The sequence below is a fragment of the Pocillopora verrucosa genome, chromosome 2 (assembly GCF_036669915.1).
Source record: "Pocillopora verrucosa isolate sample1 chromosome 2, ASM3666991v2, whole genome shotgun sequence".
NCBI lineage: Eukaryota > Metazoa > Cnidaria > Anthozoa > Scleractinia > Pocilloporidae > Pocillopora > Pocillopora verrucosa.
Genome location: NC_089313.1, coordinates 4,349,085 through 4,362,815, shown reverse-complemented (window position 1 = coordinate 4,362,815; position 13,731 = coordinate 4,349,085). Strand labels below are relative to the sequence as shown.

At 42.0% G+C, this 13,731-nt stretch overlaps 1 protein-coding gene across 1 annotated transcript in view; it reads right to left on the bottom strand.

The window, feature by feature from the left end:
• Positions 1-13,731, bottom strand: part of LOC131792717 (uncharacterized) — a 93,015-nt gene that overhangs the window by 43,176 nt on the left and 36,108 nt on the right. The window contains exons 48-66 of the mRNA XM_066162338.1: positions 13,541-13,582; positions 12,575-13,216; positions 12,360-12,410; positions 11,443-11,985; positions 10,337-10,972; positions 9,508-9,564; positions 9,082-9,373; positions 7,719-7,990; positions 7,102-7,125; positions 6,228-6,761; positions 6,049-6,108; positions 5,047-5,649; positions 4,703-4,735; positions 3,911-4,543; positions 3,605-3,664; positions 2,454-3,005; positions 1,477-2,109; positions 1,350-1,379; positions 256-900 (exon numbers count right to left, since the gene is read on the bottom strand). Coding sequence (XP_066018435.1) covers positions 256-900; positions 1,350-1,379; positions 1,477-2,109; positions 2,454-3,005; positions 3,605-3,664; positions 3,911-4,543; positions 4,703-4,735; positions 5,047-5,649; positions 6,049-6,108; positions 6,228-6,761; positions 7,102-7,125; positions 7,719-7,990; positions 9,082-9,373; positions 9,508-9,564; positions 10,337-10,972; positions 11,443-11,985; positions 12,360-12,410; positions 12,575-13,216; positions 13,541-13,582 — 6,342 coding nt within the window. The remainder of the gene's footprint in view (positions 1-255; positions 901-1,349; positions 1,380-1,476; positions 2,110-2,453; positions 3,006-3,604; positions 3,665-3,910; positions 4,544-4,702; positions 4,736-5,046; positions 5,650-6,048; positions 6,109-6,227; positions 6,762-7,101; positions 7,126-7,718; positions 7,991-9,081; positions 9,374-9,507; positions 9,565-10,336; positions 10,973-11,442; positions 11,986-12,359; positions 12,411-12,574; positions 13,217-13,540; positions 13,583-13,731) is intronic.

Genomic DNA, 13,731 nt, shown 5'->3' with positions numbered 1-13,731 from the left:
GTGCATTGCCCAGTGTGCTAATCCCTATTGGGAAATTTTCTTACGACCCCTTCGGAAATTTATACTTGTCTTTGAGTGCGAACATTAAGTCTAGGGAGACGAAAGACACCAAATTTTAGAAAATGGATGGGATATTGTACCCTGAAAAACATTGGTTTATGGTGCTCATATCTAGCTTATACAACACATGTGATAAGAAAGGTTAAGGCAACTGACTTTTACAAATAAAGATTAATTACTTTTAGGATCACTTACAGGGCCTGAAGCAGGTTTTACTAGCCGCTAAAATTTGTTTCCGGTTCAGGGCGCGACTATAGATCTGCACGCAGAAGATTCTTCCCTTAAAGTAGCGTTTGTCGCCATGTCGTGCTCCAAGCCTGATTGGATAGTTTGTTGCCAATCGGAATCGTCCGATACTCTTAACAACAAGTAACCTGGAATTAACCCAGAGTTTAGCAACTCCAGTCTTGAAGTCGTATGTAGCACCAACGTAATTCCATGCCCTGTAACGTATTTTTCTGCTGGTGACGACTACCGCCTTAGTAAATACGCCATCTCTGCGAACGAACCGCGCAAAAAGCGTGCGTGGTCCAATCATCCACAGGTGCACGCCCCATCCGGGACCTGCCCTGTAGTTGACTATGGGACCTTTTAGACCTTCGTGGTAAATCCACGTCAAAATGGAGATAGACGCCACCGTGTCGAGTTTTCCATTGTTATTTGGGATTTCAATGTAACTGTTACGGTTGCCAAGGAATTCAGTAGCTCCGTCTTTCCTTCCGTCTGGGCCCGGGGCGATTCTTACGCCAACGCGTCTTCCAGTGGGGCATTTACGTGGGCTGATGTCACGAGCGCCATTGATTCTATCCAGTGGATAAACAGCCACCAATAGAGGAAGTTCTATAGAAAAAAATGAAAAGATGCCAATGTTACTTCTACGGGAAGAAATTTACAAATTTGGCCCAAAACTCTTAAAGAAATAATTCCCGCAGAAGATATTACTTCTTATTTTTAACCGGAGTGTCTAAACTCCCCATCCAAAAACAAATAATGTTGACAGCGAAGAAAATGATCAAAGAGGTTGAAAACAACATGGAGGGGGTTGGGATGGGACAAAACGACCGCATGGTGAAGGTAACGCGTCAGTTATCCCTGTATTTTGTTGAGGTGTTAAGTTATTTTACTTCTAATAGCCATAGCTAAACCTTGCGGACAGCCCATGCTACCTTGACTTTATTCCTTGACATTTTTTTTTAAGACCATTACTTTCTTTAAGAATTTCAGACTTTTAAGAAGCCCTGCTCAGTGATAGGTGCAGTCAAGGAGGAATTGAAATATCTTTCTCTCACCTGGAGGTGGTCGAGTTGGTGTAGGTCGGGCTAAGATAAGTGAAAAAAAAAAGATAAAAATGTTATTGATGAAAATCAAAAACCAAATTCAAATTCAATACTTTCAGAAATTATTAGCAAGGCAAACCTCTGAAACATTTCTTTTTGATTCTCCTAAGCTGTCTTCCGGTCAGTGCTCGATCGTAAATCTGAAGACAAGCGATCCGCCCTCGGAAGATCCTTCTGTCCCGGGGCTTCTTCCCTGATATTGCCGGGTAGTTGGTAGCCAACTGAATCTTCCCGATGTTTCTCTGTGATATCGGTATGGCGTCATTCCATAGAGTGGCCAGACCCGTGACGTAGTCATAAGTTGCAGCTATGTAATTCCAAGTCTTTGATTTGATTCTCCGGCTTGTGACAACGCTGATGGTCTGCAGGGACCTCGGCACGAACTTCACCAGGAGAGTGCGAGGATTTTTCATCCACAGATGCACTCCCCATCCGCGAGGAAAATAGTGGAAGATTGGTCCGCTACCTTCGGGGTAGACCCACACAACGATGGTAAGGGAGTTCTTTGTATCCAGGCAACCCTTGTTTGGGAACAAGATGTAGCTGTTTGCGATGCCTTGAAGATAGTACGAACCCAATGGGAGGCCGTCAGGTCCTGGAGCTGGTTTAACGTTGACAAGTCTAGCAGCTCTGTTGCGGTTGATACTTATGTCCCTTCCTCGAGTGACGCCATTAAGAGGGTAAATAACTCTGGCAGCTGCCGATCCAGTTACTGCAATAGACAAAACGTAGTAAAAAAAATTCGGATGCCTTTTCTCTTGTCTTTTTAATCTAATGGTCACTTTCTCAAAAATCACGTCTGTCTACTGTCTTTCATTCAATCAGGGTACTATTGGAGACCGCAAAGCTGGTTCCCGACGGGCTGAAGAACCCCTTTTCAGAATCTTTTACGCCTTCCTGTCCCTTAATATTTAACTTTTACGCGAAAGCTCAATGAAAGAATGAGTGGCAGAAATTGTGTTTGATGAAACTAAACAGTGACGAGGATATGAGAATGAAATTTGGGACGGCAATGATATAAATTTTCAAATTCCATCGCATAGAATTATGGAATACCTGAACATGCTTTGACTCGTACAGCATTCAGCACCGCTGATAATGTCCTCAACGAAGCTGTAAACACATGGAGTCCATTTGTAGCGATCTGGTATAACTGTGTTTTGCTTGTCCTTCTACCAATAGCGACAACAAATACTTCAATTCCAATACGTTTTAAAACGCGTCCTGCCCGCTGTACACGGTCTACTGAGCGGGCACTTGCAAATACCACGAGCACACGCTTCCGTCCACATTGCCTTCTTCTTCTAAACAAGTACCTACGGGTATAGTGGAGAGCTTTTCCTATCCTGAGAGGACCTCTTTGTGGTCGAATCCTTCTTATGACTGAAAGCATGGAAGACGCCCTAAAGAAGCGGTTAAATCGGAACAAAGGCTTCGGTTTTGACGCGTATGTGACTATACCGACGCGGGTTTCTTGGGTTGAAATTCGCAGTGAGTAGAGAAGTCGCGCTATGTTCCGGGTAAGTAGACGGAAAATTCCTCTGCCTGATCGACGCAAGGAGTAAGAGCTATCTATCAGGAATCCTAGATCCATGTTTGCTCTGCAAGCTGCAAGAAAGAACATAATTTTAAAAATCATGTGTATATCTGTCATGCTGCGTGTAGGACAACTTAATTCTTAAAGAAAGCTTATACTATGGCTCTCCCCCTCTCCTGCTTTGAAATCTTCAATCCACCTTTGTCGTAAACCTTGCTGAGAACGTGTCAGATTTCAAAAGAAAAAAGGGAAATCAAAACTGAAGAACTTTTGTTACTAATGAAACTTTGGTTGCCCTACATTGAAAATTTTGAAACTAAGGGTAATCTTTGTTATGGTTCATAAAATAATTGTGCCTTGCACAAATGGAGATCGTGGCTACTTCTTTGCGGGTGAAGTGGAACAATCAATTCAGCTCCAACGCTGAATTACCTAAATAATCATTAAAACTTACCATGACCTAGGTTTAACCAAATACTAAGATAATAAGAATAAGCCATCCTAGTCTACCAGAGATAAGTACAACAGTCGCATGATTCAGAAGTAGTGTTATGAAGGGGTTTCAACAAGAAACTACTGAAACCCCTGGGGCAATGGCAAAATGCAAAACTGAATAGGAATATTTTCCTAAGATGACCAACTAGAATTGATTAAGGTTTCGAGTACTTACGTCTTGGCGGGCCCGGTTTGGTAGGTGTTGGTGTGGGTGTTGGAGTAGGTGTGAAAACTTCTGTAAACAGAAGAATACATTTACAATTAATCAAACGTTATGAATATGTTGTAATGCTTACCTACCGATAGTTTATACCTCAAAGCAAGAAACTGCTTAACGATCAAATATTCTATGGACTTCCTTTAAAATCATACGGTACTAAAGCCATACTCAACGTAGCTGGAAGCAAGGTAGAAGTGTCGCCTTTATTCAATATCAAATTAGTTTAGTATATTTATACAACTCTGAGCTCGTTATCCTTACTTGTCTTCAAACAAAGCCTCTTAGCCAATTGGATCTGTATTGGTCGCAGTGGTACGTCATAGATCTGCAAACATGTAATTCGTCCACGGAAATACCGCTTATCTCCAATCCGCGCACCCATTCTAGCAGGATAGTTTGTAGCCAGTCGAATCCTACCGATTCTTTTCCGGGCAACTTCTCTGTAATCGATATATAATCGGGCATATCCCGTCCGCTGATTATAAGTAGCAGTGACGAAATTCCAGGCCTTGGGCTTGATAAGGTTGGTTTGCACGGCAGCTGTAAACTTTCGTGCACGAGTCACGAAACGAACAAGTAACACTCGTCGACGCACCATCCACAAGTGTACGCCAAACCCATCCGGTTTGTAATTAAAGATCGGTCCTACGGGGCCATCCGGATTTATCCAAGCCAGAATAGAGATAGAATTCCGAGCGTCTAATCGGCCTTTGTTCAGGAACTCGATGTAACTGTCAGAGCGACCTTTGAACCTAAATGAGCCACCTGGCCTTCCGTCTGGTCCTACGCCAGGGCGCACATTTGCCATGCGCCCTGATGGGTTTTTACTTCTGCTGACGTCACGGGTGTTGTATCGAACGTTTAAGGGATAGAAAGCCATGGCTGGAGGTAAAGCTAAAAGTAAGAGAAACAACAACAACAAAAATGATTTTGTGAGATGATCCAGGTTTCGCTACCATATAAACGAGACAGTGGGTGAATTGAAGGCAACACTCATCAGAAAATTAAATCATCAAGTATAAGCGAGGTGTACTAAAAAAATCAGGCATTTACCTGTAGGTGGCTTTGTGGGTTTGGTTGGAGGACCTGTAAATAAGTGGTAAGTAGTAAGTGCCATAGAATGTAAGAAAAATGTTAAAATAGATGTAAAAAAAACATCAAATTCTAACTATATGAGCCAAAACCAATTATTACTTGTTGAACTAAAGTTAAGCCTTTTGACACCATTTTCAAAGAGGCAAACGAAAAAGTTTCTTAATATCGTTCCATCAGATATTTCATGGTTTTTTAAGGTGCAAAAGGAATAGTTGGTTCGTACCTGGAACTAACAATGCCGATATCTTCAACTTCACAGTACAAAAAGGCTCTTTATCAAAGACCTCAGTACTAAAGCTCACCTGGTTTATTGCAAAGGTTCTTGACTTTTTTAATCTGAGGTCCAGTCAGTGCCTTAGAGTAAACTTGCATACAAGCTATGCGCCCGCGGAATGTTCCACCCATGTACGCGGTTGTCTTTGTCGCTAATCTAATGCGCTTGATATTCTGCGTTAGTACAGGTCTTGAATCCACCCATAGCGTAGCTATGCCTGTTCGCTGATTATACGTACAACCGACGTAATTCCAGCGGCGTGGGTAAAGACGCCGTTTAATCAAAGCCCGCGTAGGCCGCCCGTTCCTCCGTTTGAACTGGACATATAACGTGTCCGACCGGACCACCCAGAACCTTATCCCACGGAAGTATTCAAAAATAGGACCACGACCTATAGGATATATCCAAGCGAGAAGTGTTATAGAGTCCTTAACATCCAATTTTCCCGAGTTGGGGAAACGGATGTAGCTGTTGCGACGACCAAAGAATTCCGTTGACTCGCCAGGTTGGCCGTAAGGGCCTGGGGCGTATCTAATGTTGTAGCTTTTGCCTGGAATGTTTCTTCCTGGGCTGATATCACGTGCGCCAGTTTTGCTGTCCAGTGTGTAGACAGCAACGGGTTGAGGAAAGCCTGGTATGAAAAGAAACCAATGAGTAAACAGCACCCAAAAAACAGACATGCAAAGTCGGATCTTGATCGATACGGCTTTTCTACGGAACATCGAGAAGATCAAACAAATGTAATCACTACGCCCAATCAGCAAAAAGCGAGAATGCGCAGGCATTACATACACACGATGCGAATTTCACTTCCTTGACAACAGCGCATAGTGGAGAACAACAGATACTATCCCGGAGTTCTTTTAACAATTAATAGAAAAGTGCTCTTTATCGAATACTATTAAGCAAGCAGAAAGGATGGTACTGTATATGATGTAAAGCGAAGTCTGACAAATGGCCGGAACTCTGTGTTCGTGATAAATAATAATACTCATTTATTATCGCTCATCGATTTTCTTTGTAGACTTACTTGGTTTTCTTGATGGAGACGGGGTAGATGGTCGTATGGTCGGCCGCGTAGTTATTTGAGCTGGACAAGTAATAAAATGCTGTTAATACTCCGAGTTTAGTTTCAATATTTTCACAAAGTAAGAAATTATTATAATAATATTTCTGTAGACAGAAAAAAAAAAGAAATTTTGAAAATACCTCTGCACGCTTTCCTGACTATGCTTTTGACGATGCCATGAAGCGAATTAAAATTAACCATGTAAATATGACGAGAATCAGTGGCTATTGCCCTAAGCTCCTGGTTCCTCACTCGAGTGGTGACACCAACAGCGAACACTTCAATGCCAGCTCGATGTATCTGTAGACTTGGTATCTTCACGCTATCATACGACGGCCCACTCATCACCGTTATCAGAACCCTCTTCCGTCGACTGCGTCTGAAAAGCGCTCCGACTGCGAGCTGTAAGGCCTTTCCAGTGCGTCTTGATCCTCGGGTATACCGCATCCTTCTAATAGCTCGGTTCAGCCGGCGTGGATTCGTGTACCAGTTGAGTCCGAACTGCATCCGAGCAGACGAACCGTAGACAATGACTCCTACACGTGCTCGGCTCCGAGAAATCGAAAATGATCGGGAAACGAGTTCTACGAACTTTTTTATTCGCCTGAAGTTGTTATGTCCAACTCTTCCAGAGGCGTCCAGGACAAAACCAATATCAATTGCTAGGTTGCAAGCTGGGGGAAATAAAAACGCAAGTTTTGAAGTATGAACCATTGATCGCAAACACAATCTACAGTGGTAGATATTAGTGTCGTAAAAATACGCTGATATGAAGAAAACTTTCACTGCAATTTAAGACTGTTCAAAACTTTTTTCTTTTAGAAGATGAACGACCGAGAAATGGGAATGGATTCGAGGTAAAGTGCAACGGCATTCATTTCCTATCCGATAATTGTTCAGGAGATGTCACAGTTGTACCAGGTAGAGGCAAATATATCGACTCCTGCTTTTTAAAAACAGGATATTGTATGACCAACCAGCTCTGCCACAAAGATGAGCGATTTAACGACTTACCTGGAGGTGTCGTAGGCTTTTTTGCTAAAAAAAGGAGTAAGAGTAAGAAAAGAAAGTCAAAATAATTTAAAATATGGCTTATCTATACTTTAACGCATGTTTCTTTCAAAAAATATATCGTCCCTTCTTTACAATGGTGTAACAAGAAGGAGTTATTTGTGAAGAAACTACATTCCTAGTTCATTCCTCAATCCACAAAGGCAGTATTGTAAGCAAAATTGGACTTCCTCTATTTGTTGATATGATCGAAGAACAATTTTTCAACCAGCTATATCGAACATCTTGATCACTCACCAACAGGAAAAGCTTCAAAATGTCAAGGCAAGCAGCTTCATGCGCAACAGAATTCACATCGAAAATATCGTTAAAGATTACAGAGGTTCATACATTTATTGCCCCTGATTCATGTTATTGCCCCTTTACGCATGTAATTGCCCCTGTAGACATATCATTGGCCCTATTGGCATGTTATTGCCCCTGTATGCGTGTAATTGCCCTTGTAGACATATTACTGCCCCTAAAGGCATGTTTTGCCCCTGTATACATGTTAGAGCCTTCGTATGGATGTTATGGCCTCTGTATGCATACAGTGAGTAAAATACAATTAGATCACTTACGCGGCACATATGGTGTGCAAGCCTTGTTTTTAATTACACCAAGAACAGTGCTTAGTCTCCTGAACCCAGCCGTGAACACATGCAGTGGACTGGAAGCCATTTGTTGCAGCTGAAGCCTTCTAAACTTGTGACCAATCCCCAAAGAAAAGATTTCCACTCCTTTCCGTTTCAATCTCTCGGCGGGACCTATTACATTATCTTGCGAAATCCCGTCTGTCAAGATAACAAGAACTGGCTTTCTGCCTTTTGACCTTCCTCGCGGAAATAAGTACCTGGACGGGACAAAGACCAAAGAATTATCAGCATACATATTCTAAAAATTTTTCTCCCTACTATATAGATTAAGCTAAGCCTAAAAGCGGTGCTCGCATTTTTTTCCCCGCACGTCTCAAGGGCACAACGCCTTGCCCCGGCCAGGACTAGAACCCGGGTCTTTCGACTCGGAGCCCACTGCTCTGACCACTGGACTACTGAACAAAGCCGTGGCGTTGGCGTGCCCGCGGTACAGTTGACCACGCATGTTAAAAGTGGCACCGTGTACGGTGGTACGGTCGTACATCCAAATTTTTTCCGCTTGGTGGGTTGCTACTCTTTTGTATAATTATGGGGCTACGCTTTGCGAGCTCCACTATCAAAACGATACAGGTTAGGAAAATTTCTTTACAGGATCAAGGCCTTTTGTCGTTCGTTGACCATTTTCTTTTTTCTCACGAATTCTGCGTTTGATTAAGTACACCTTTATAAGGAAAAATTAATTCCTGGTTGCTGTATATTACTTGGTTTAAACTGATTTGTCAAGTTTCCCGCTACATCTGAAGCTAAATCTTGGTTTCTTTGGCATGAAGCGGCTAAGAGTTCTGGATGTGGTTGCTATTACAGCGGCACCGTTAAGTAAAGCGAGCGGATGTCAGCAATTTGCATTATGACCGCTCATGCTCCTTAACAACCGTTTCTTCCTTTTTGAGCCGCCATGTTTTCGTTTTGATCACAAGTGTAATTCGTTTAGTTTTTTCATTTATGAAATCCTCCGGTCTTCCGCTTATCGGACTGGGCGGTTATCTCAAGAATAAAGACGTTCGGGAGCAGTCGCGATCGTACTCGAAAATAACGCGTCCCGTTCGTTAGGTGTGCATAACCATGTACTCTATCTTGAGAGGAATGAGGATCTGTGTGAGGCGAGTATCTTGCCATAGAGCACAACACAGTGATCCCAGTAATGGGCAAGCAGAGTTTAAGGTGATAACTTTTAGACTAAATCGTCAGGAATCTTAAAAATAAGTCGATGCATACAGAAGCATCGTTAAGAATAAACATCCTTCAGAGATCTATCCATTACTTGTACTCAACAGCTTCACACACGTACCTTGAAACGTATGCAAGGGCTCTTCCCAGCTTTGTTCCTCCATATGGATATCTCACACGATCAACTGCCTTGATAACGCTTGGCAGGGTGTAATATCGGTTAAAACGGAATATCGGGTGTGGCCGAGTGGAGAACACTACCATACCCACCCGGGTCTGGCCCGCAGAGATTGGGAAGAAACTGATGAGAGTCTTGATAAAATCGAGAATGTGTATGAAATTTCCTTTGCCTCGGTTCTCTATGCTTCCAGAACCGTCCACCAGGAACCCAAGATCGACTTTCAAGCGACATACTAGAAAGAAAAGAAAGTGGTTTGAAAAAGTGCTGTCCCACTCAAGGCCAAATGATGAGAACCCTTTGCGATTTGGGCATCTTGATCACTTTTAATCGTTAATAAGCCAGAGAGATGAGAGGTCAATTGCTTACCTGGTGGTTTTGTTGGTGTTGGCTTTTTAATTGGAATAGTCGGCGATGGGGTCACAACTTTAAAGAACAAACAAACAGATTAACATTAGCGACCAGACACTAACGACAATAATAATATACCAAAAAGGCCTGTTGGAAGATGAGTTGTGAACGAGTAACATTCCCCTGAGATCTAACCCAATGACTGTATATTTTTCGAGTCATTTTGCACCGGTCTAACAAAGCAAACTGAAGTTAAACGTGCTGTTCCACTGAAAGCCAAATGACGAGATCATTAACGATTTGGGAAATATAATGCATAGCACGCCTCAAGCATTCAGATTGGAGTCCAAGTACGATCCACTGCTTAGACGCTTCTAGACTTCCATACTGAGTGATGGCTACGTTTTCAAACGTTCAGCTTGACAAATTTTTAACTGTAATGGATTAGGCCCATGAATAATAATCCATAGCATGGCATTTTTGTTCATACTTGTGCGTACAACAATGCTTCGTAGCTCTCGGGTGTTCACATTTATCCTTATATGATAAAATGTACTCTTGCAATGCGCCATGTATCAAAGGGTTTTTAATGAGTTTGTATTTAATAGTGCTATCACTAAAAGATATTCTTATTCTCTGTTCTTTAAAACCCAAGAAATCATTAATGAAATTTGCCTGTTTTCGTTGTTTAGGCTGATTATTTTCATAACCTAAATCACAACATAATAAAGGACTTAAAAAACGTTGCTTTTCAAAATTAAAACATCCTTAATTTTTCCCTAGAGTATGAATGTTTCTCGTTTAAAAAATTACAAACTGACAACGTTAGTTAAACTTTTACACCTACCTGTACGGAAACACCGCTTCTTTTTACTTCGAATCTGTGCAGCACTCATAGCATAGTTATACATCTGTACGCAGGCAATTCTCCCGCGAAACTTGCGTCGATCACCAGGTTTACTTCCGATCACTATGGGATAGTTAGTAGCAAGGCCAAGACGGAATCTACCAATCCTGCGTTGGATGATGGGAAGACTATCTAGCCACAGGGTGGCCAGACCTGTTCGTCGATCGTAAGACGCAGCAATGTAGTTCCACTGGCGTGGTTTTATCCTCTTGTACACGGCTGTCACAGATTTGCCTGAGCGAGGTACAAACCGAGCGAAAAGTCTGAATTGACTTATAATCCACACATGAACACCCCAGCCTTTTGGATTAAAATGTAACAATGGTCCACTGCTCTCTGGATACACCCACATGATAATAGTCAGAGAGAATCTACTGTCCAGACAGCCGTTATTAGGGATCAAAACATAACTGTTTCCTCTTCCTCTAAAGGAAAGAGCTCCTTGTGGATGACTGTCAGGGCCACGTGCGTAGTAAACGCCTACAAATGTGGCGGGTGGGTTGACGTATCCACTGATGTCACGGTTCTTGGAGGCGCTGTTGAGCTGATAAACTGCAACTGCTCCTCGGCGAATAACTGAGAAAAACAAAGTCTTACGAGTTAACAGGGGTAAGATAAATACAAACAAATTTTGCACAAAGATAACCAAAGGCGATCCTTTGAGTTTTGAACTTCAAAGTGAAACCTTGATCTTATCTTTGAAAATGGCAGGGGGACACAATCGAAGTGGATTAATTTGCTTAAGTAAGAAAAATTTCCCCCTCAAACGAACGCTCATAATCAAAAGCGGGTGAGGTGTGGCGTATTACAAGATTATTTGGTTTCTTCAACTGAGTTGATAATGTTTATTGGCCATCCTAAAGAGTTTACAGACAAACGTACGGAGCTGACGAAGACCTGACACTCGAAAGGTCAGCTTGCAAAAAACTCTTCAACGGGTTTAAATTACAATATCAACTCAGTCAATAAAACCAAAATACTCTTAATCAGAATTTCTTAGCATTTCAGTTACGGCAGTACAACGTATATTTCTAAAGTAAACTTACCTGGTGAGAAACAAATCCTGTCCTTTAGTGTTCTTACGACGGACAAAAGCTGTGTATACCCAACTACAAATACATGCTTGGTGTCAGTTGTAACTCGTAATAAACTCGTCCTTCCGATGCTGCCGATACCAATCGTGAATATCTCAACACCAGCTCCCTTAAGAGCCTCGGCTGGTCTCTTCACCCTGTCAGTCCATTGCCCACTGGTAAGAACAATAAGAACTCTTCGTCTTCCACAACGAGGTTTACCTCTGAACAGATTAAATCTGGTATAGGTTAACGCTCGGCCAAGTCTTGCTCTGCCTCCAAGAGCTCGAATTCCACGAATTGCATTGTAACTTCGCTGCCGATTGTATGCTGCAGCGAAGCCGATGATTCTTCTTGGACGAGAGGCATACGTTACTACTCCAATACGTGCAGCTCTACTTGAGATAGTAAATCGACGAACAGCTTCTCGTACAAACTGAGCAATTTTCCGGATGTTTCGTCCCACGCGACTGGTAGCGTCGATAAGGAAACCGAGATCAACTCGGGCTGTGCAAACTGTGAAAAAAAAGCACATTCATTTCACAAATTTCGAGAATTGAACAATTTATCAGACGGTTAAATTTTCCCTACTATACGAAATTATCGAGTGACTTACACTTACAACATCTCTATATCATAGAGAAAATAAGCGAGTTGACCATCACTATTTATACGTTAAAGTGGGTCTTTTTTTTTACAACGCAGTATCCTCTCAACTTACTCACAAGGACATATATGGTATATAGAGGAGAGAATTGCTTATCAGTTCCAGGAAAGGTTTTTTGAAACGACTTAATTGGTGCCGGTTTTCAGTATCAATACAGGTTCTGGTATCGCGTAATTAGTTCCAGAATATAAAAACCATATCACGTCACAGATTTGTTACTTACCTCTAGGAGCAGGTGTCGGTGTAGGCGTAGGGATTGGAATTGTGATGGGCACTGAGAAAAAAGAGCGAAAGTAAATCAATACTAGGGTTATTATTTCGATTGATTGTTCACAAAAAGCAAATGAAAATCGATGGTAAAACAGGAAGAATGTCTGGGGGCATGAACTTTAAAAGAAAAACTCAAGTAAGGGGAAAAATCAAATACAGATGCATTACCTTTCCTGAAGCATCTCTTCTTTGTCTCCTCGATCTGCTTCCTATTTAGTGCCACACTGTACAACTGAAGACAAAACAGTCGACCACGGAAGTATTCCCTGCTGCCTTTCTGTCCACCGAGTATGATTGCCTTCCTGGTTTCCAACTGAACTTTACCAATTGTTCGTCTAACAACTGGTTTGGAATTCACCCAAATGGTCAACATTTGACTTCGCTCGTCAAATGTTACAGCTATGTAGCTCCAAGCCTTGTAATTGATAACTCTTCCTCTTGTCTGTACTGTGATTGATGTTCTTCTTGTTCTTCGGACAATTATCACTTGAAGTACTCTGGGACTGATCATGCGCAGCTGGAAGCCTCTACGGTTTGGATTGTAGTTCAGTATGATTCCCCGTCGTCCCTCGTGATAAACCCAAATACAGACAGTGATGGAGTATCTAGCGTCTAGTTTCCCTGTGTTAGGAATCTCCACGTAGCTATTTGATCTTCCATAAAATTGTGTAGAACCATCCCGTCTGCCATCAGGGCCTAGTTTGTATGTTATACCATAAAATCTGGCGGATGGGTTTCGATTACGACTGAGATCTTGTCCGCGCCTAATGTAGTCCAGCGGATATACAGCCAGCGTTCTGGGAAGCTCCACTACGGAATAATAGAATGATTACAAGAGACATTAGAAGTTGACAGACAAACTTAAGACTTCAATGATTAGTTCGTACTTTGCGTGTAGGTGAGAGTAAGTCTAAATGGCGACGAATGTTTGCACACTTTTAATTTGCATGTTCATTGCACCATTGCAGCCAGGGGTGTGCGGTGATCTCATCAATGGATCACGGAATTGGTATTGAACTCTTGATGTGCAAGACCATCACACCTAGGGGTACACTGATCTCATCAATGGATCACAGGATAGGTATTAAACTCTTGATGTGCGAGACTAACAGAGATATGGAATGTTTTGCTCACCTCTTGGTGTACTAATTGGTTTTGGGATTGGAGAAGTGGGTGCTGAAAGGAAAGGAAAATAGATTTACTTAATTAAGTGGGCACATTTCATTTTTTGTAAACAATACGATTTTAAAACTTTCCCAGATCCAAAATGATTGGCAAGTTAAAAAAAGGACATATATGCTAAAAGTTTTCGATACATTATTCCA